We start from the raw sequence: 21,945 nt of genomic DNA, 5'->3' as shown, positions 1-21,945 counted from the left end.
TCTCCTCTTTGTGTCCGTATTCAGAGTGACCCTTCTCTGGCCTGTATTGAAGGTCATGTTTACAGACTTTGTAATATATTTTCACACAAATTACATTTTGGGAAATTAATGCAATGCAGTTTGTGTGCAAGTCTAGCACAAAGATTGACCAAAACAAAAAAAAGAAGGTTGCTGATAAATGCAGTTACTAATAAAATGATCAGAAACATCTGACATTGTTCCAACATGACGTACAGCAAATTCCAGTAATGGTAAAATAAAGCTTGTTGAATAATTTCTCCTTGAGGGTGAATGTGTCTGATATTAGTTTGGGATAAAGTGTGGCGAATTCGATTTTTTTGGCACATGATGATCTTCAGACAGCAATGCATTAAAATTCCTCTGTAAACGGCCCTGACGAGTTTGGTACATCCTGCTAAGCTAGCATTCCAGACATGATCGGCATAACCTGTGTGTGACCGAGAGCACCTGGCATGCTTATATTCAGACAGTTTTTAATAGGAAAATCCTTCCTCTGGAAGACATGCAAACCTGCTGAAATATTGTATGGTCGATATCACTGATGTCACACTGATTTCATGCTCACACATCTCTGTTAATTCCTGTAATAAAATTCACAACTCTTCAGGGTTGAAATTAAATCTAAGATGCATTCATCAGATTGTGTTCATAATTTTCTGAAATGGATCTGATACTAGTGGCAGAACAAACTGTCCAAAAATATTGCATAAACAACAGGACGTGCAGCCTTGACCAAAAGCTACACCGCTGACACACGAGTGAGCAGTGAGACAACAGGAATCAGATGATACTCTCGCTCACAGCTCAACCCCCTCAATCAATATGCAATGAAAAAATCATTATACTTTTAGCAACTGTTTGGAGTTTTCTGGTTACTGGAAACAAGTCAACATCAAATTAAATATGGTGTCTACCTACTAAAGTTAATTAATGGTCAATTAAAGTAGGAATCCAATTTGATGTATATTACTCTAAACCAGATGTTGTCATCCTTGTGGTCTTGAGTGTACAGGAGATTTCTATCACCTTTCATTTTCTTTAAAATATCTTACTGATCCTAACTTTAAAATGTTAAATGGGTGGTTGATTGAGATTTCACTTTTTTTTCCTTTTTTTTTTTTACTTAAAGGTGTCATGAACTGGCTTTTAAATTTTTTATACTGTTGTCTGAGGTCAACTAATGACGCTCGTGTGGATTTTACATTCAAAAACATCATCAATAAGTAATAGGCTATTCTCTACACTGGTTTTGAGGCTCTCTTCTGAACGCTGGGTTTTGGTGGGCGTGCCGCACTGAAGACGAAGTAAACGCCCACGGCTAGGATTGGATAAGATTTGCATATTTAATGAGCTTAAGCTCCCCTGTCAGTTCAGTTCACATGAGAGAGAAGCAGCAACCAGAATTATTTTCTCGATCACAGCAAACGTCTTTATCAAACGAACACAATGATTTATTTATTTTTCAACCACCTGCGATTGATGAACTATTACACACATACACGTTTGTCACACGCGCCGCCCTTCAGATGTCAACTTGAGAGAGAATAGCAAAACAAGAACGAATAGGGGTGGGATTGGGAATCTTAAGGCACTTAAAGATCCGATCCGATTCCGAGAGTAACGATCCGATTCCCAAAACGATTCTTAACATGCTTTTTTGGTAACTAATTATCCTGCTGTGCAACTTTACATTTTAACCAAAATTTGAGCTACTATGCTTTTTTATGAGCTAGTTAGAATATCAGTTTGGCAGAATTGCCATATTAAAAATGATTATGAAGATTTCTTTCAATATTTTTATTTTATTAACAAAGTTATATCAGGATTAACAAGCTCTGAATGAAACATGGTAAGCCATACAATTGCAAAGAACAATCATTAAGAATAAACAGTTCTATATTTACAACTAATTGGTAATAGTCTTTAGTCTTTAAGTCTGTAAACAAGAAAAGTAAGACTTAAAAGTCAAATTTTATTTATATAGCACATTTAAAAGCAACAGAGTTACGCCAGGTAAGCAGGTCGTAGTTTGTCCATTTTATCTTCTAATTCACCCTTCACCGCGAGTTTGATTGACAGGTGATCTGACCAATCACATCGCCAAATCTGCCGGTTTGTCTGACAAAACAGTCAGGAGATATTAACGTTGGTGGACTTGAACTTGAAAACGGTGTGTGTACTGACGTCTTTCCGTGGTTGAAACAACATTTATTTTAGTGTTCATTCATGTTTATTTCATGCTTATCAATGAAGGAAGAGATAATCGGTTCACGAGCAGCTTTAGCTGAGGCGCTAGTGATCACGACACATTAAAGGTCCCGTTCTTCGTGTGTTTTCAAAGCTTTGATTATGTTTACAGTGTGCAATATAAGACGAGTTCATGTTTCGCATGTAAAAAATACACAGTATTTTTCACACAATTTACTTATCTGTACACCGCTGTTTTCTCTGTCCTAAAAACGGCCTGATGATTTTCTTGTTCTATGAAGTCCCTCCTTCAGAAATATGTAACGAGTTCTGATTGGGCCAGCACTTTCTGGGTTGTGATTGGACAGCAGCTTAGCGCTTTGCCCGGAAAGGTCCCGCCTCTTAGATGCAAGCGCTGAATGCGCGCTCTTCTCCATGAGGGAGAGCAACAAGACCACGCCCCTTATTTTGCGTATTCTTGTGGGTCCGATTTTCATGATGATCTGTGGGGTATTATGAGCTAAACCTTTACATACACACTTTGGGGACATCAGAGATGTATTGTACTTCTTGTAAAAAGGGACATTATAGGCACCCTTAAAACATCCTACCAACCCCAAACTTCTAAATGGTAGTGAACGTAAAATAAAAGTTTCTCTTTAACCTAAAATATTAGATTAAATGAAAGCAACCTTTTTGTTGATACATAGAAGTGTCACTGACACCGCTCAAAAACTACTGATACTGTCAGCTTGCACTTATTACGCACTAGCTGGCATTAAGACTATACAGATTCAAATTGAATATATAAGTGGAATGGAGATGAGATTTCAACTAGTGCACAATATTATTGTAATTATTACAAATATTACATTGTCGATATGATGATGTGTTGATATGAGCCTGAAATAATACACGTGCAAAGAGTGCTAGCTATAAGATCAAGTCAGCAGTGAGGTCATTCTTAAAGAGAACCTTTAACTGTACAGTGCTTAGATTCACTGTTTTAGAATTCTACTTTTGAACTTGTGAATGTCCTAGTGCCTGGCCTGCCCTGTATGAAGTTATATTTATTTAGGGTGAGCGCTGTTGTTACACTAATTAAATTATTGATGGAATCCGAGAGACCTCAGACCCCTCCAAAGACATCAATATAATTAATATTGATGTAATATAATTAAAATTAAGGTAATAAAAAAACATTGTAAACTGCGTATACGCAGTTTACGTTGTAAATAAAATGCAGAGCTTCCTGGTTCTACATCAGAACACTGACTCACTATAGGCTAACTCCTGCATCAGCATCACACGTATGCACCGTGGTGCTCACATGAACAGTATCGGCTAATGGTAAGCCAGCATTCTGACGTAGAACTAAGAAGCGTTGCACTGTGGTAACAGTGAAAACTGTGTAGGAGAATGATACAGAAGAGAAGAAATTGTTTGAACAGGTTATTGTATTTTGTTTTTTGCACAAAAAAAATATAACATTAAGGTTTAACCACTGGAGTCACATTGACTATTTTATCAATGTCTTTACTACCTTACTGGGCCTTGAAAGTGGTAATTAAATTGCTGTCTATGAGAGAACTTAATTTGCGTTCTGAAGATGGACGAGGTCTTACGGGTTTGGAACGACATGAAGGTGAGGAATTAATGACAATTTTCATTTTTGGGTGAACTTACCCTTGAAGAGTGAATGAACACTGAAGAGCTTTGCTAGCAGGTAAATAAACAAACATTCAAACAATATGAGATTAATCAGACATAGCCAACATTAAATTAATATTACAACTTGCATCTGCACAAAAGGACGCAAATGTGCACATGAACTTGACCGTGTATGTCTGAATGTGTAACTCCCATTGTGGATGCGCTCTTCCCATATCAACAACAATAAAACACAGGAAATGCACAATGAATTTACAGCATTATATTGCAACACTGTTCTCATTATAATGTAATGTATATCGCAAATTGGTCCTGCACATTTTGCACTTTATTTTCATGATCAAAGGGATTCCTGGCATCACTTCAAATCCATAGTTTTAGTTTTTTGCCAGTCTTGACAGCATGCTGCCCTAACTGGCTTTACCAATCAGACCTTAGGTAATGCCCATAATGCCACAATAACCAATCAGACAAGAAAAAAATACATAAAATCATGAGTTAACACGTACACATATTCAGATGGAGTAAAGTTATGCGTATTTGGCGTGCTGTCCGAGGAGAGGGCTTGGAAATTGGCCTGAACCCAGAGAACCCCAGTTAGGAGTGGGAAGATGGGGTGGAGGGATGCTGGAAAACTGTCATTAGCAAGAGTTAAGTCTGCTGTATACACCTCCTCCTATCATGCAAATTGAGTTGATTAACTGAATAGATCGTCGCTGTCACGCTACCTTTACCTGCTCGCGCCCTGTGCCTTTACAAGGATGTGTTTGAAATCGCTCATCATAGAGCCCATGACAATAAATGGAGTACACAGTATCTAAACAAACTGTTGTCAATTCGGTAAAGAAACTTTCCAAACAAACACACTCCACATGAAACAAAAGCCATGTTCACCAACCCCCTTTTAACAAAAAACTTGCCCTCCCTTAACCGACATAATGAAAACACCAAGGGAAGCAAAACAGCACTGAGGGGTTTGCGCTCATGTAAATAACCTTTTGGCGCTGGCAACACGGCTTCCACTTTCCAGAATAATTGAATTTGGTGTGCTTTGTGACCACGTATAAAGGCTTCCCTTTGCCAAGCGGCAGGCCTGGCTGTGGCCATTGCATAACCGAGCCTGTAAAGAATAAAGGGAGAGCCGCTGGGGCCTGGGCATGGAGGGAGGGAAGACACGTGGGAACTGCTGCCTCCATTGGGCAGCTTTGTCTATGGCCGATCACGGGCAGAGTCCCTCAGGCATTAGTGTAAGCATGCCTGACATTGCACTCATTCCACAGTCACAAGAGCCTCGCCACAGAAACTACGACGGAGCAAGTGGACGAAATAGAGCGGACTCTTAGGGAGTCACCTTAGGAAAACACGCAGCGGACAGTCTTTACGGCAAACGGACGCAGGCAATATTCGCTGTTTACCCGACTATTGTCTTGCTGAGGTGAAGCGCCCTTCCTGCCGCAAAGCCCCTCTTGTAAACTAAAGCACTGAAGACAATCCTGAAAATAATTGTATAAAACTTTTATGTTATAGAGATGAAAGATATTAATGTTGTCACAAAATTTCAGAGATAAATTCTAAAATGTAGACTTTTTTGCACATTCAGCACTGTGAGGTTTGCTGCTCACATTGAAGTCATGTGACAATTTCAAGCCATCACAGAAAAGCAATACCACAGAATAATTTTTCTACCTTTTTTTTTTCTTCAATGGAAGTCACACCCAGCTAAGAATGATAAAATTTTACAGATTCTTCCTAAAGGACGCTTACCAGCAAACACGACAACATAAAGAGGCAAAAGGCAGGTTTGGGTATTTAGCATTCTGTGCTTTTAGGATTTCAACGAAGGATTTCAATTTGCCCATATAAAAGAGAACTAAATGGTACCATGCAGTTAAAGAGTGAGGGGTAGGTGCTGGAAGATGGCCCTGTTTCACAGAGGAGCTTCAGTGGTTTCCCAGGTGACTGTGCAGTGAATTCACACACTGATTCCAATTTTCACTACAAGCCGTCACTGGGCCTGAAAACCTGTAAACTCATGTTCATTGGGGCATACTTGATGCTCAAACAAGGCAGGGGTGTACATCATGCCCATTAGAAACTTCATTTCCTCAGAAAAATTCTCTTTCGAAGAATATACATTTCATTAACAATTATTATGCATCAACTCAATTATTACATTATATAAAAAAATATTCTGAGGAAATTAAGTTGCTTTTAGGTAGGGTGCACCGGTGATTATAGTGCTATGAAGCAGTGCCTCAGATAAACTTAAAAATAATAATAAATAAAAAACTACAGTAAACATCCATAAATTCAAGCACAAAGTAAAAGGCAATAAAGCTGGAACTTCAAAAAATATAGTTCAGACTGTCAGTTTACATATTTCTCATTCTATTCTAATGTTCTATAGCCTTGTTTGTTCTTAGTTCCAAGAAATGACTATACTTCATTAAAGGGATAGTTCACCCAAAAGTGAAAAAAGAGAATTTTGAAGAATGTTGGTAACCAAACAGTTAAACAGGCCCCATTGACTTTTATATTTTTTTTATTTCCATACAATTCAAGTCCATAAGGCCCATCAACTGTTGGCTGACATTCTTCAAAATATATTATTTTGTGTTTAACAGAAGAGAGAAAGTCATACTGGTTTGGGACAACTCTGAGAGTGAGTAAATGATGAATTTTACGTCTTGTTTCTTAGATAAGAAGTGCAAGCTCAATTTCTCTGGCAGAATATTTTTCTTTCAATATTTAAGCTCAATATAATAGACCAGGTGTTAATTAACACACAACTCAAAATGATTTCTTTACTGTCAAATGTGCATGAAACAAAACTAAATATGATCAACACTTGAAATAAAATTATTAAAATCAAATATTTATTTAATTAATAAAAACATACGGCTTACACTTACACAAAAATTTGACCCTCAAACTAACCGGTGCTGAGAGATTCAATAAAGTCCACAATGGCCAAGATTGTAATGTAATGTAAATTAAAATTAAATTCAGTTGTAAACCTAATTATTAAGTTTAGGAAAAGACAGGACAAATAGGATATAATCAGATTCAGAAGCTATGTAGCACATTAACTCTGATGTTTGATTCAGAAGTTCCATTGTTGATGTTCTTCTTGTATTATTTTCAGCTATTTTGCCATTCATACGGACTCAGTGACAGAAAACACTAGGAAGAAGAGAGAGGGGAAAAGGGAGAGAATGTCATGAGACCAACTTTAACTCATGTCGCCCACATGAGCGCCCCAGTTCAATGTGTTGTCCTCACATGTCAACCTCAACATCTGCTGGATAACTCCTTACCACTCTCCTGACATGAAAATATGAGATTTCTCAGACTCTAATCAGCTTCATATTACAAAAGCATGTCACATGACTGTCCAGAGGAGCCTTCAAGCAGATCAGGTTTTCCTTATCTTGATTCATTTCAAGCTAATCCATTCCTTCTCTTAAAAAGAGGAAAAAGGACATTAAAGAAGCTTCTGAATGAAAATGAAATATACACAACACAACACAATGAAAGCAAAAGAGTGAAATACTTTCAATTTGTGTGGGATGTTGCAGTTTCCATGGCGGTGTGATGTTAATGACAATAACAAAAGTAGAGTCACTCATTTTAAAGGCTAATGTGTTCAATGTGCTTGAAATGTTAACTTATTTACAGCAAAACATATTTATTATTATTATTAAATAACATAAATATAAGAGGTGAAAATGTAATCCAAATGATCTGTTTTTAGCTCAATGTTCATCCAATGAGAGTCATACAATGACAGAGCTGCCTTTGAGGTGGTGGTCTGCTTGCTCATTGTTTTGAAATGAGTGACCCAACAAATTAAGATGAAACCATGTTAACTATCCTCAAGGCAGCAAATCCCCTCCATTTAATTTACACAAGGCTTCTAGTGAACTTGTGTTTAAATGAGTCGGGCTGAAAGGCTGGCTTCTCTGCTGGTGAAAATACAGACCTCACAAAGCACATCCACACTGCTTTCCCAGCGGCCCAACTAGCATTCCATACATATTTGCACATGGAACTCTTGGAACTACAGTTCAATTCTCTCCTTCATTTGCACACTGTTTACATTGTGAGACCATTTAAAAAATGTTTTAAATAAAAATATATGTTTTTAATAATTAAATTAAAATGGTAATAAAATACAGTATATGATTTGTACTCTGAGGCAGTACCTCAGACAAACTAAAAAAAAAATGGTAAAGAACTACAGTAAAAGTCAATAAATGCAAGCAGAGTAAAATGAAGGACAAATAGGGTTTTACCTTCAAAAATTAATTAATCAGTTTTCATACATTGTGAATTCTATTCTACTCTGATGCTCTATGGCCGTGTTTGTCTTTAAAATTTCCAATAAATGACTGTACTTCATTAAAAGGGATAGTTTAGCCTAAAATGTAGAAGACTGTCAGTAACCAAAGAGTTGATGAGCCCCATTGACTTCCATAGTATCGGATTTGCATTTCTATGACTTCTTGGGAATACTGAAGTAAAGGTGTAAACTGTTTTCTACTGATATTCTAAATTCAGAAATGTTCAAAGATACTGCAACGAGAACACTGAAAGAGATTTTTCAAAGATTAAAAATGAAAAATACAAAAGAGAGAGCATTCTTTCCTGGCCTTATAGTTCCATGTTATAAGCTATCTAGATATATTTAACAAGGGGCAAATGCCGATGTGTATCTTTTATACTTGACTGACAATCAACAATAGCTAAATTGTCAACACTGATAATGGGGGATCTAAGTATAATCAAATCTATAATAATCACACTTAAGGCAACTTAAGTCAATATCACATACTTTGTCATTAACACTGATTATTTTTTTATTCTAATCCATTTATTGTAAATAGTATTTTATAATGTTTATTTATTTATTATTTTGTGACAAGGGGAGATTTTAGGATGCTTATTAAAATGTCATCACTTAGCTGGTTATAATTAATGATCATTTTATAAACTTATATACAGTTAATATACTATATGCATTTTACAATAATATAATTCTTATATTTCAACAGCAAATAAATGTATCATGCTATACACTATACATTATAGAAATATATATCATGGATATACCATTATTGGTAGTTCTATGCATATCTGTTAATCCTAAATTTGCAATAATATTTGAGTTCTGCTGTTAGTTAAAGCAACACATAACTGGCATGCACTGTCAGGTATTACACTGGGGGCTAGTTTAATACCATCAAACATTAAATGTTGGGACAACATATATTTCCTGATGCTTTTTCATACAAGTCCAATCAAAGAGTAATACAACCAGCAGGAGTTCATACAAACACCACGATACAAGATTGCATAGCCATGTTCCCGGATTCCCCCCCAGGTGGATAGTCATTGATAGACAACCCATGAACTTCAGAAAACATATTATTTGCACATGATGACAGTAAATTGGCATGACAAGCACAAAGAAACAATCAGCCATGTTACACTGTGTCAGCTCTAGACCGTGGAATGAAAACAGTTTCATTCCTAACTGTGCAACTTCCCTCGCTTCGCTTCTTAATCATCACTTCAATCTGAGCCCCCGCCCTCTACAACCAAACAATCATCAAACTTCAGCCAATAAAGCACGCAGCACCTCTCACGGTCACTTTTACCTGTCTCTGGGGTCGATCCATGAAGTTTGTCGAGTGTTGTGGTCAATGTAAAATACTCTGCCATCAAAATCCCTGGCTTCCTCCCAGCCCGGGGGCAGCGGCAGCTCCGAGCTCTCTCTCCGCTTACAGCTGCTCACCCAAGGCATAGCGCTGCTGGGACGGTAGGGGGGTCTGACCCCCTGCCTTTACTCCAACAATAAATATATCACAACTTTCTACTGCATTACAAATTTTTAACTCCCATCAACTCTCGGAAACTGAAAACTTCACGACGACGAAACAACCGTGGGTCAAATCGACACAGGCAGTCCTGCATCCACCTTTTCCAAAAAGTTTTGCGGCGCTCTCATGACTCTGTGTGTCGGTCCTCCATGTTTGACTCTATCTACCATCTTTCATTCCACAGTGTCCATATTCGGGCAGGCGTATTTGCATAAGGACCGCCTCCAAATGCACACGTATATGAAAGTGAGCCAATGGTGGCGCTCGTATGATTTTGGGATTGTTGTTGATGGAAGTGGATGCAGATTTTTTTTTTTACCGACCCATGTGATGGGTGTGAATTTTTGCGATTTGTTATTTTTAAGAATTTTAGACCTGTAATTCATCAAAGCAATGTTTATCTCGTTGGATTCATTGGACCAATTTTATTTTTAATTTTATTTAGATAAAGTTTGAGCACTAGTAGCCTACTCTAATAATTTGTATAGTATAAGGGTGATCAAAGAGAGAAAATACGTTTGAAAAAAGTAGCCTTTTCATAATTTCAAACCTATTTGATTTCGTGATAGCGTGGTAAACTGTTGCAATCTGTGTTTGCCAATTTTCCAGTAATGAGCATATCGTTTATTTACACCTTATTAGCTAAATAAACTCAAACGCTTCATAGTTGCTTGATTTAGTTCCCAATTGTAGTATAACAGCGCCATCTACTGATGAGTTTCTTTTATTCTACAGTTTCTTTAGCTATTTTTACATGAAGCAAGAGTTGTAGGTGTGTTGTTGTTGCAGCCTATATTTTACACCTTTTTTACTCCACTATCTATCTATAATAATTTATAATCAACATAATATTAGAAAGCCCTTCTTTAACTTCAAAAAATTAATTAAATAAAATATGTTTTATATTTTATGTCTTCTCTTTAGTTGGTTTGTCACATGACCACATAACCTTTCCATTTCATTTTTCACCCTTCTCATTCTGAGGCCAATATTCAGACACATGACAAATTGTACTGACTTAGCTTACACATTTTTAAACCTCTACACTGTAAAAAATTATTTAGAAAAAAAGTTACCTGGTTGCTTTAAAAATTTGAGTTCATTGAAAGTAAAATTTTGATTTAATAAAATGAACATTTTTTTGAGATTCAACAACCTTTATTAAAAGATTATTAAAAGATTTTGTAAGCATATTGAGTAATTGTGTGTTTTATTTCTGATGATGCAGTGAAACATGCCAAATAGTGCAATTTTCATGATTTATCAAAAAAAAAAAATTATGTGTTTCAGATACACAAATATTTTGAGTTTCTATTTATTAAACAAATTTCCTTCATAGTATCAACTAAAAATTTTAATTTCAATAAACTCAAAATTTTAAGGCAACCAGGTTACTTACTTTTTTAAGTTAAACCAACAAAAACCAACTACATTTTTTACAGTGTGCATATTTTTCATATAAATAAGTAGTCTAAATTTGATTATCATAATCCATACTTTTCAATGATCTAACAACCTCCTGCTATGCTGCCATCATCGATCAAACCTCTGTGTATTTATTAGAAACGCCTTGCTCCCTCCTTATCACACTATTTCCTGTAAGATAAAATAAATCCAACTTTTGTTTTCCTGCTCCTCCTCATCCGTTTCCATTTATCATCCCACTATTTCCATTTGAACACATTGAGCTACTCCATGAACTTTAACAAAAGTGTTTGCACTTGCTGTTTACTCAGCCTATTGTCCAATTTGAATGCCATTGCAATTACAAATACATATTTTGTGGAACAATATACAAAATATCAGAAAGAGAGATAGAGAGAAACACATTTTATTTCCAAAAGTGGCTTTAGAGCTCATTTCTCTATTCTAATAATTATAATATAGCCTATAATGAACTTAACATCCCTTCTTCCACTTCTACAGGCATTTAAAGGAATAGCTCATACAAAAATAGCATGCACCCTCATTTCGGTTCAAACATATGACACAAAATAAGTTTAGAAGAATGTTGATGCTACTCTTTTTCATAAATGAATTATGACCATGGATTGTCATGTTGGATCTTAAATCATATGGGGTTGTAATGACATCAATGTGAGTAAATGATGAAAGAATTTTGTTACACTTTATTTTTGTCACTGCTTGTCTATTTGTGTTGTCTTCCTATTTCCCCGTCACATGTCTCCTTGTTCAGTTTTCCCGCCATTCGTCTGTCCCCATGGTAACCCTCATTGGTTAAGTTCCTTCCAGCTGTGTCCAGTTAATTATCTCGTTTGTATTCCCCTTTCTCCCAGTCTGTGTCTGATCATGTTATAGTAAGTGTGTATTGCTGCCTGCCTGCATTGCTCACATGAGCAGCCTATACTGTCGTCATTTAATTCTCCTTTGGTGTTGTATTAGCCTGTCTTCGTCTTCCTGCCTGCAACAACACAGTGACAATTTTAAGGTGTCATTGTTACAGTGTGATTATATATTTAAAGGGGTACTTCAGGGCTGGGAAGATGAATCTGTATTTAAACTGGGTCATCCATGTAGTAGAAATGTGAAATTATTTTTGAATTTGGTGCCTTCTAGACTGAGAAAAGACAGAAAATGTATTTTGTCTCATGGGGATGAAAGACTACAGTTCCCAGAATGCTTTGCTGTCCTATGAGGCCATTCCCAAAGCCACCAACTTGAGTACTGTGACTGAGTTAGAGACACTACAATTAAAAACTAAACGTGTCTGTTCAATATAATGAGTGAGTCACCGCGTGAGTATCACAGCACTGAGCACTAACTGCAGGAGTGAGATAAATGAGCTGATGAGCTCTCATGATGAGAGCTGAGGTAATCGCGACTACACTCACGGCATACATTCACTACACAAGTTCAGACTGGCGCGTTTCAGTTCATGCCTTTGTAAGCTTAACTTTCATAGAAATTAATTTGAGAAGTTAAAAGACTTACATTGCTCACCATAGCTCCGTTTAAATGAGTGCCTGTAGCTGCCAGCTGAGCTCTGAGTGTGATCTCCCATCCCCAATGCACGGGTTCAAAACATGCGGAAATGGCTCCCTCTGCTGGCTGTAGTCTTTAACCTTTGGCCAAACATTCCTCCTATGATCCAAATATCGTCAATTTGCATCATAGGAAGAATTTTTCCAGAAATAAAATGCATAAATCTCTTGTCTCAGGGGGATATGAGGGGGGAAAGCACAATCATTTGAATATTCTTCAGGGTTTCTACTGATACAAAGCCATATGCTAATTAGAGGTTAGATCGGGCTCAAAAATCAAGCCCGACCCTACCTGAGGCCGTGCACGTTGTGTCCAAACCCGGCCCGGCCCGGCCCGGCCCGGCCCGGCCGACACATTAACTGTAATCATGAGCCCGAGCCCGATTTAAAACCGACCATTTTTCATTCCGTGGGCGTTTTGACGAGAACGAGCCTGTAATGAGCAAAGCGCAGCGAAGCGGACTGCTGAGACTCATGTTAAAACTAACATTGATAAACTTAAATGAATAACATCGCTGTTTTCTCCACAGCGACTGTACAGCCGAATCAAATTTTGTTGCAATATTTGGTAACACTTTACTTGAAGGGGTGTGCATAAGACTGACATGACACCTTCATAATCATGACATGACACGTGTCATGATTATGAAGGAGTTTTTATGCATGTTTATAACAACTGTCATTAAGTGTCATTCGCTTAATTATGTCATTTTTAATGCAATGATGACATTTCAGAGTTGTCTTTGTTATGACAACTTGACATAAACCAATACATCATAACCTGTCAGTGTCTTTGTCATGACAACTTGACATTACCAAGACAACATAACCTGTCATAAACAGACATGAAATGACATAGCAGATTAATTATCAAATTTAAGAAACTACTTAGCTTTTTGGGTTTACATTACATTAGTTGCTAGGCAACGTGAGGGAGAGGACGCTGGCGTTGTCTGTTCGCCGCTTCTCCACCCACAAATCATGTTAACTTTACTATTAAATTTAGATATTTTATTTTATTTTCTTATGTTTGTGACTAGTCTAACAGTTAGCTACAATTGGAACTGTTGTTGATTGCTGGCAGCCACTGAGAGGACGTTGTTTGCCGTTTTTTCACCGCTTCTCTTCTGTTTTGAATTTGTGGTTGGTTTTGGTTTGAAGAACATTTGATGTTGCTCGCTGCGGCTGCTCTCTCTTCTGGGTGTCGGCTGCTCACTGGTGGTCTCCCTCGGGCTTGAGCTGCATGGTGGCTGAAGTTTGCACCAGGCTAGCGTCATCAGCGTCCGGCATGATGTTGAGATGTAATTTTTACTTGTTATTCATGTATTGTTATTTTTTCCCTTTGTTGCACTTTGAGATTCTTTGGAATGAAAAGTGCGTTATAAATAAAATCTATTATTATTATTATTAAACTGTCATGTGGTTGGTTTTGACGTTGGCTGTCATTAGGCTATTATAATGTCATGATTTTTTTATAAATTTAATTTGTCATTTACATGTCATTAAGTGTCAATACTCTGTCAAATTATTTTATAACATTGTCATGAATATATTTCTTGACCTAAACTACAGTGGTACAAGTTAAATTTGTCATTAACATGTCATTAAGTGTCAATACCGTGTCAAATTATTTCATAACATTGTCATGAATATATTTCTTGACCTAAACTACAGTGGTACAAGTTGAATTTGTCATTAACATGTCATTAAGTGTCAATACTCTGTCAAATTATTGTATAACAGTGTCATGAATATTTAGCTTGACCTGAAATATGGCATCATAGAGGAAATCGTACAGAGTCATTAAAAACTATTAATATAACTAAAAATGATAGAGTGGCATAGACATATACACCAACTATATGATGATGTCTATGGTGGCACCACTGGTTATGTGTACGCTGTAACAGTTGTTGGCAGAGCCTCAGTCAGGTTAGTTTGTTTAGGTGTTTAATGTCAATTTAGTTTGCAGTAAGTAAAAACAATTCACAACAACGTTATTTTGGGTTTAATATACTTTATTTAAACTTTCGCTCACTCTTTAACGAATAGTTTGAGTTTATTCTTACCATTTCTTTGTTTGTCTGTGTGTTATGGCGGAGTCTGCTGGTGCACCGTCAAAAGGGGCTCGGGCGGAAACGTTGGCCCTATATATAATGTTCCGGCCTAGGATCTAGCCGCAACCATTCCTTATTCAGCCCGGGGTGGGGCTCTAAAGACTATTCCTCTTTTTTTTATACATCGGAAGATAATTTATAAAGTGAAGTCATTTGAAAAAGTGTTATTTTTCTGTGTTTGTTTATGTGTGTGTATTATGTTGATCTATATATATGTTTATTTTGTGTAATGGCCATTATTTGTGTCCGTGTTTTCCCCTTTTTGCGTTAATTGGTGCTGGTCACCTGTGTATAAATTCATGCCTTGTGTTTTTAAGAGCCAGTTCTGTGAGAGGGCAGGTCTTAAAAATTAAATGATTGATTTTGTTTCTCGAAGTCCTTTTCATATTTTTAAGACATTTGAAATGGTCTATTATCTAACCTTCTGTTGAAGCTGGTGGAGGAAACTTAAAAAATAAAATAAAACATTATGAACTGAAAAATATTAATGATGCTGTTATTAAAAAATAATTTGACAGCGTATTAACACCTAATTACATTTTAATGACAAATTAAACTTGTGCCACTGAAAAAAAATTATGACATTATAATGGCCTCAGTCAACATCAAAACCAACCACATGACAGTTTAAGGTTAACCCTATAAGCTAAGTAAGTTTCTTAAATTTGATAATCTGTTATGTCATGTTTATGACAGGTTATGTTGTCTTGGTAATGTCAAGTTGTCATGACAAAGACACTGACAGGTTATGATGTATTGGTTTATGTCAAGTTGTCATAACAAAGACAACTCTGAAATGTCATCATTGCATTAAAAATGACATAATTAAGCGAATGACACTTAATGACAGTTGTCATAAACATGCATAAAAACTCCTTCATATTCATGACACGTGTCATGTCATGATTATGAAGGTGTCATGTCAGTCTTATGCACACCCCTTCAAGTAAAGTGTTACCCAATATTTTCATGTTTAACACTTTGAAGCTGCTTTGAGACAATCGTCATTGTAAAAGCGCGATATAAATATAGTTGACTTGACTCCGCTCAATAATCCGCAGGCGCGCGCTCATGAACCGCTCGCCGGTAAACTGATGTTTGCTCAAATCCAGCTCAGACATTTATCTTACTTTGTAAGATACATAGCTTACTTTGTTGTAGCCAATGTGTTTTTTCCTTTATATTTATGTTTAAATATTATAATATTATTTTTACATTTCATCTGATTATGATGAGTGAAAAGCTGTGAGTGGGTCAGAAATGATTTTGGTGGTTATATTTAGTTAAATATTAAGTTTTGTTTTGTAGAAAGCATTTCTTTCGTTTTGTTTAAATTGTATCTTAATTTTAAAAAAGGTTTCTTAGGCCAATTGCCTGGATTTAATAAATAAAAAGCAAATAGCAGACTATAATTGTGACATGAAGTCTTGGGAGTGATCGCTTTCATTGCTCATGCACTGGAGCGCGCGTCTAATAAATAAACCGAAACTCAGCAGGCTATACTTGCCTCACAGAAATGAGAAATATGCGTATAGAAAGCTAGAAATGTCCACTTTTAAACGAAACGATTCAAAGATATTTAATTAAGCAAAGTGCAGAGTTGACGCGAGCAGCTCTTGACACAGAGCGTTTCTGTTTAGAATGCCGCGCTCAATCACTGCACGATCTTAATGCACATTTTTACACTAATCCTGACTTGTGCAACTTGTAGCTTACACATTTGTTTCTTAGTAGTTGTATTAGTTCTTACTTTGCTAATAATTTCTGATTATAGCATAGCTTTCTGCCCACCCAATTAGACTAGTAAAGTAGGCTAATGATTAAAAAAACAAATGCTTGTTCAAGGGCCCGGCCCTACCCAGCCTGAGGATAGTGCCGGGAAAGCTCGTCCCGACCCGGCCTGTGGGTCGGTTCGGGTCAGGTTCGGGCTCGGGCAGAGAATTTAAACTCTAATGCTAATTGCTGAAGTAACCCTTTGAGTACTGAAAAATATTAATTGACTACATGTATGTATTATAGGAATAGGGTTTGGTCGAGGGCTAGTGGCATAAATGATGCATAATTTACTGCTATTACTAAATACATGTAATATATGTAACAAGGACACTGTGAAATAAAGTGTTACCAAGAATTTTAAACAATGAACAGTGAAAGTATTTAAAGGGCTGGTTTCGTGTGTAGGCTTGGTTGTGTTTATAGGGCACAGTATAACGTCTTAATACTTTTTTTTTTTAAACGCCATATTTTTCTTATATTTGACCTTTATTTCACACCGCTGTCTCCACTGTCCTTTGAATGGCTCGTTTGCTTCCATCCCTCCGAAAAACACAATGGTCTTAGATTGGTTAGAATAGATTTTTATTGGCTGGAGTGCCAAGCACAGGTTGTCCGGACACGCCACGCCCCTTACCATTACGGGCAGAAGTCACATCTGGGGCAGTGTTTATGTTAATAGTAAGGGTTTATGATGTCACCAACCCAGGAAGAAGCTCGTTGTAGTCCAAACCGGACGTTTTTGTAGGCAATAAACTGCCATAACTTTAAAAGACAATATCTCAGTTTGCATTGAACTTTCAGCGCTGTAACTTTGCAGATATTGTTTATGATCAAGCAGCATTACACACTAATTAAAGTTTAAAAAAGTGAAATTGCATGCAACCACCCCTTTAACAAACTGCAATCAAAATCTTTTTCAGACAAAGTCTGAAATGTGTGTGTTAATTATGTGTTTGTTGAGAGCCAATTATGTGTTTGTGGAGAGCCACTGTGTTGCGTCACAGATTTGTTCTTCAGCCTCCCACTGCCATACGTGGCATTCTGTAAGTGCAATCTCAACACAATTTCACATTCTGCAGAAGCCAGATCAAATGAGACAGCTTCACACTTCAGGTAACACTCTTGTTTTCCTTGGATATTTTTTATGCACAGTAAGAAAGTACTTTGATGAGTATCATGACAACGCTTTATTGCACAAACCTTAACTGCACTTAAGAAGATGCTATTTATTTTATTAGTAACCACGGATGAAGATGATAATCATTCTTCAAACCATGAAGGCTATGTTAATAGCTTAATATTTAACACAAACAGATGTAGCATGTGATATTGGAAAGCCTGTGGAACTCAAAACAATATTTTATTGCACTACTTTGCACCCAAAAATGAAAATGAATTTTGCAAAAGGAGAGATTCTGCCCATAGTGCATCAAACAGGTCAATTTGACTGATTTGTACAAATGGTCAGCCTGAATCACAGGATGCTCTCATTTTCCAATCATGGATAAACTGAATCAGGATTTGTACAAACTTATGGAACATATATCAGCTTCTGCTCATTAATGCAAAGGGGGACAAACCACATACAGATATTTTGAAATGCATGATCATTTTTAATTCAACTTCTCACTCCAATTGTTCTGCATGAAATATCATTTGTAATGAAAAAATATGGTAACACTTTATTTTGATGGTTTTCTTTAGACATTTTGTTGACTATAAGTAATGTTTCACCTATATGTCAACTAACTCTCAGTAGAGTATTAGTAGAATTTCTGCTTAATGTCTGCTAACACTTTATTGTGATGGTCCCCCATAAGTAACTTTGCAAGTACTTTCTACTAGCCCTAACCCTACCCGTAACAGTCTACTATTCTAAGGAGAGTTGGTAGACATGTAGGTGCAGTTACTTATAGTCAAGTGAATATTCAAAGTGTAACTAAAAATATTTGAATTTTTATTCTTTCAGACCCAAGTGCATAAATACACTTTTTTTATTTCTCCAATTAAAAAATAAAATCATGCAGGAGTTATATTCGGTATGCATCAAAGATCCTTTGTTAGGTGCGTATTTGCTATGAGTCAAAGAATGGATGGTGAGGCATTTAGCGGAGCTTATCTCTCACCCATTTGTTTCTTAAAAACTCTATAAACAGTGAAAACTTTCCCCCATGTCAACCCCAAGGGCTGTTGCTGATAGCAGGGAAATCCAATGAAAATATATAAACAAAAACTAATGAGGTAGTAAAATCAAAACAGTTTGTCCCTCGAAAATGACAACAATCAGGACTTTAATGGCATCCTGTCTACAGTTTAATGGCATCCCGTGTGGCCTTTGGTCTTCCACTGCCAGGTTGGGGTCTGAATAAAAAGATCTCTCCCTCTCTTTTGCGCTCTCTCTCTCTCTCTCTCTCTCTCTCTCTCTCTCTCTCTCTCTCTCTCTCTCTCTCTCTCTCTCTCTCTCTCTCTCTCTCTCTCTCTCTCTCTCTCTCTCTCTAAAAAGGATCCAAGAGGGCAGGGCCTAAAGTTTGAGTGCCCTCTCTCCCCATGTGTACACCTCCTCTACCTCCTGTGCTCAAATGAGTGCCTCTTCCTGAAGACTGACGGACTGTGAAGAACTATACAACATCAGGATCCAAGTTGCTATTTTTGTTCTTCTCATACTCTCCATTCTTCTCTCATTTCTCTCATCAAGCCAGCCAGCCAAAACCGAAGGCCGTCGGACCCCGAGAGGGACACGGTAATCAGAGGTAACCATGGCAAACCCTTGCACTGTGGTTCTGGAAATTCTGGGGATGCTGATCGGGTTGGGGGGCTGGTTTTGTTCCCTGGCGGCCACCATTATGCCCCAGTGGCTGTCACTTTCTAGTGAACTATTGTCCTTGGTGAGCTACGAACAAGGGCTTTGGGAGTCCTGCGTGTTCAATGAGGTGGTTGGCACGGAATGCCACCCATATGACACCATCCTAGGTCTTGATCAGAGGTGGATGCTGGCCCGTGTTCTGATGTGCCTGTCAGATGCCACGTGTCTTCTCGGACTTCTCCTATCCATCCCTGCCATGAGTCAAATCAATTGCTGTAAGAATGAGGAAGGACGACGGATCAAGCGAGGTTTGAAGATTGCGGCTGCTGTGTTTTTATGCATCGCTGGATTGTTGGTGCTCACTCCCATTTCCTACATCGCTCATGATGCTGTTATGAAGTTCTTCGATGAGACCGCACCTCAAACGTTAGGACGTTCAGAGTTTGGGGACGCGCTGTTCATCGGCTGGGCTGCTGGATTTTTTGACATTGTGGCAGGCATTCTGTTGTTTACTTCTTGCACTGACTCAAGATATAGCGAAGCAAATCTGGTGTATCTTCATCAAAGACAGGAGATCAGAACTGTCGATAGTCCAAGGAAACGGACTGAGTATGTTTGAGGTGAACTTCACCTTCCTGAAATGACTGTTAATGTCGATGGTGCAGGAACAAACTTTTTATACAGGATTTTTTGTTGATTTTTTAATCAGACCCCCCCCCCCCACCCACCCACCATGAAAATGTTTATACTTAAGTTCAATGAATACATCAATCAAGCCAATGAAACAGGTAAAGCAATATTGTGAGGCATTTGACCTTCAGTATCTGAGTATACTGTTCAATTATGTCTTATCAGTAGAGTATTAATATTAAAATGTTGCCAATGTTTTCAGTTAATTTAATAGAGATAGTGATTGAAATAAGCAATAATAATAAAAAAAGTCAAAAATAGCATTTTTCTTCCCATTTTGTGGAAATGTATTCAAATAGTGTCTTAGATGATTTTAAAAGTATGTCCTCAATCTATTTGTTTAGTTCAAATACTATGCATCTAGTACAGGAAAGCATAACGAATCCAATAACACTTTGGTCTTCCTATTTCTGCATGAATTTGTACACTGTACATGTGGTACTTAATATCACTTGCAAAGGTATGTTGTTCAGTAGTTTCATTGTTTGAAGATCAAATGCTACTTTGAAATGTATTTTTACTTGAGATGTAGTTTCTCGTTGTATGTTTATGTTTCCATTAAAGGATTGGTTTACTTTAAAATGAAGATTTCCTGATCATTTACTCACCCCCATCTCATCCAAGATGTTCATATCTTTCTAACTTCAGTCGAAAATAAATTAGGTTTTTGAGGAAAACATTCCAGGAGTTTTCTTCACTTCAATGGCAACCAAAATCAATGCAGTTTCAAATCGCTTCAAAGGTCTTCAGAGGCTCTGCACGATCCCAGCCGATGAAAATGGTCTTATCTAGATAAAAAACCATTAGGCATTTTCAACATTTATATATTTTTTTAACCTAAATTGCTCATCTTGCGCTGCGAGGTGCTAGTGATTGTGCAATCACGTCAGAAAGGTCACGCTAGACGTAGGCACAAGTACCGCCCCAACCCAATGTGTGAAGACTACAAATGCCCTTTACAAAAAAATCTCCAATTTCAAAATCATCCGACATTGGTGTTTTACCTTTTTTTTGTTGCTAAAGGCTGTTTGTAATATTCTTTGCATGTGCGCTTTGTAAACACGGGGGCAGTACTTCGGCCTACGTCTAGCGCGACCTTTCCGACGTGATTGCGGAATCCGTGGTGCGTCACAGCAGCGCAAGATGAGCCATTTAGGTTAAAAAGTAGTTATATTCATTTTTATATTTTTTGTTGTTGAAAATGACAGATGGTTAGGCTTGATAAAACCATATTCCTCAGCTGGGATCATGCAAAGCATCTGAAGCCCTTCAAAGGACTTTAAAACTGCATTGATTTGGACATTTTGGTAGCCATTTAAATACATTGTGTAAAGAAAAATCCTGAAATGTGTTCCTCTTAAAACTTAATGTATTTTCCACTGAAGAAAAAAAAAAGACAAGAACATCTGGGGTGGCATGGGGTTGAGTAAAAAATCAGGAAAATCTTCATTCTGAAGTGAACTAATCCTTTAAGAGGTGCATACATTTTTGGTCAAGATCTGGTATTCACAATGCAAGAGTCAAGCACTCTGTAAAGTCTACCAATTCATGTGTGAAAATGATTCTTCATGCTCCCTCAATCTGGTTTATGAATAAAAAAATTTTTTTTTAAACTATGAGAATTGCCCCATGGTCTTTGCTAGATCACAGTTTTAGTAAAAAAAAAAAAAAAAGTAAATTTATTGGTGTCGAGCATTAAATGGTTTCTAAGCAAGAGTACAAAAAGAATAAATGGAATTTAGTATTCTAGTGTGTTCAGTCAGGTGAGCTAATGGCAGTGAATGCCTGCTTGAATG

The 21,945-nt window shown here is 37.1% G+C and overlaps 2 protein-coding genes across 7 annotated transcripts in view; one reads left to right on the top strand and one right to left on the bottom strand.

Annotated features, from left to right (window-relative positions):
- Positions 1–9,943, bottom strand: part of wwc3 (WWC family member 3) — a 54,422-nt gene extending 44,479 nt beyond the window's left edge. For 4 of the 6 annotated variants that reach the window (XM_067459754.1, XM_067459755.1, XM_067459757.1 and 1 more), the window contains exon 1: positions 9,540–9,942. In XM_067459754.1, the coding sequence (XP_067315855.1) occupies positions 9,540–9,685 (146 nt within the window). In that variant the 5' untranslated portion in view covers positions 9,686–9,942. Of the gene's footprint in view, positions 1–9,539 lie in introns of all 6 variants that reach the window. The other 2 variants (XM_067459756.1, XM_067459759.1) reach the window with 1 other exon arrangement.
- A 7,766-nt stretch (positions 9,944–17,709) lies between these two features.
- cldn33b (claudin 33b) lies at positions 17,710–21,460 on the top strand. Its single transcript, XM_067458413.1, has 2 exons — positions 17,710–17,769; positions 19,160–21,460. The coding sequence occupies exon 2, from the start codon at positions 19,413–19,415 to the stop codon at positions 20,076–20,078; it is 666 nt and encodes a 221-aa protein (XP_067314514.1). The 5' UTR covers positions 17,710–17,769; positions 19,160–19,412; the 3' UTR covers positions 20,079–21,460.
- The last annotated feature ends 485 nt before the right edge of the window (positions 21,461–21,945 follow it).

The sequence above is a fragment of the Pseudorasbora parva genome, chromosome 12 (genome assembly GCF_024679245.1).
Source record: "Pseudorasbora parva isolate DD20220531a chromosome 12, ASM2467924v1, whole genome shotgun sequence".
NCBI classification, from domain to species: domain Eukaryota; kingdom Metazoa; phylum Chordata; class Actinopteri; order Cypriniformes; family Gobionidae; genus Pseudorasbora; species Pseudorasbora parva.
This window is presented reverse-complemented; position numbering and strand designations above follow the sequence as displayed.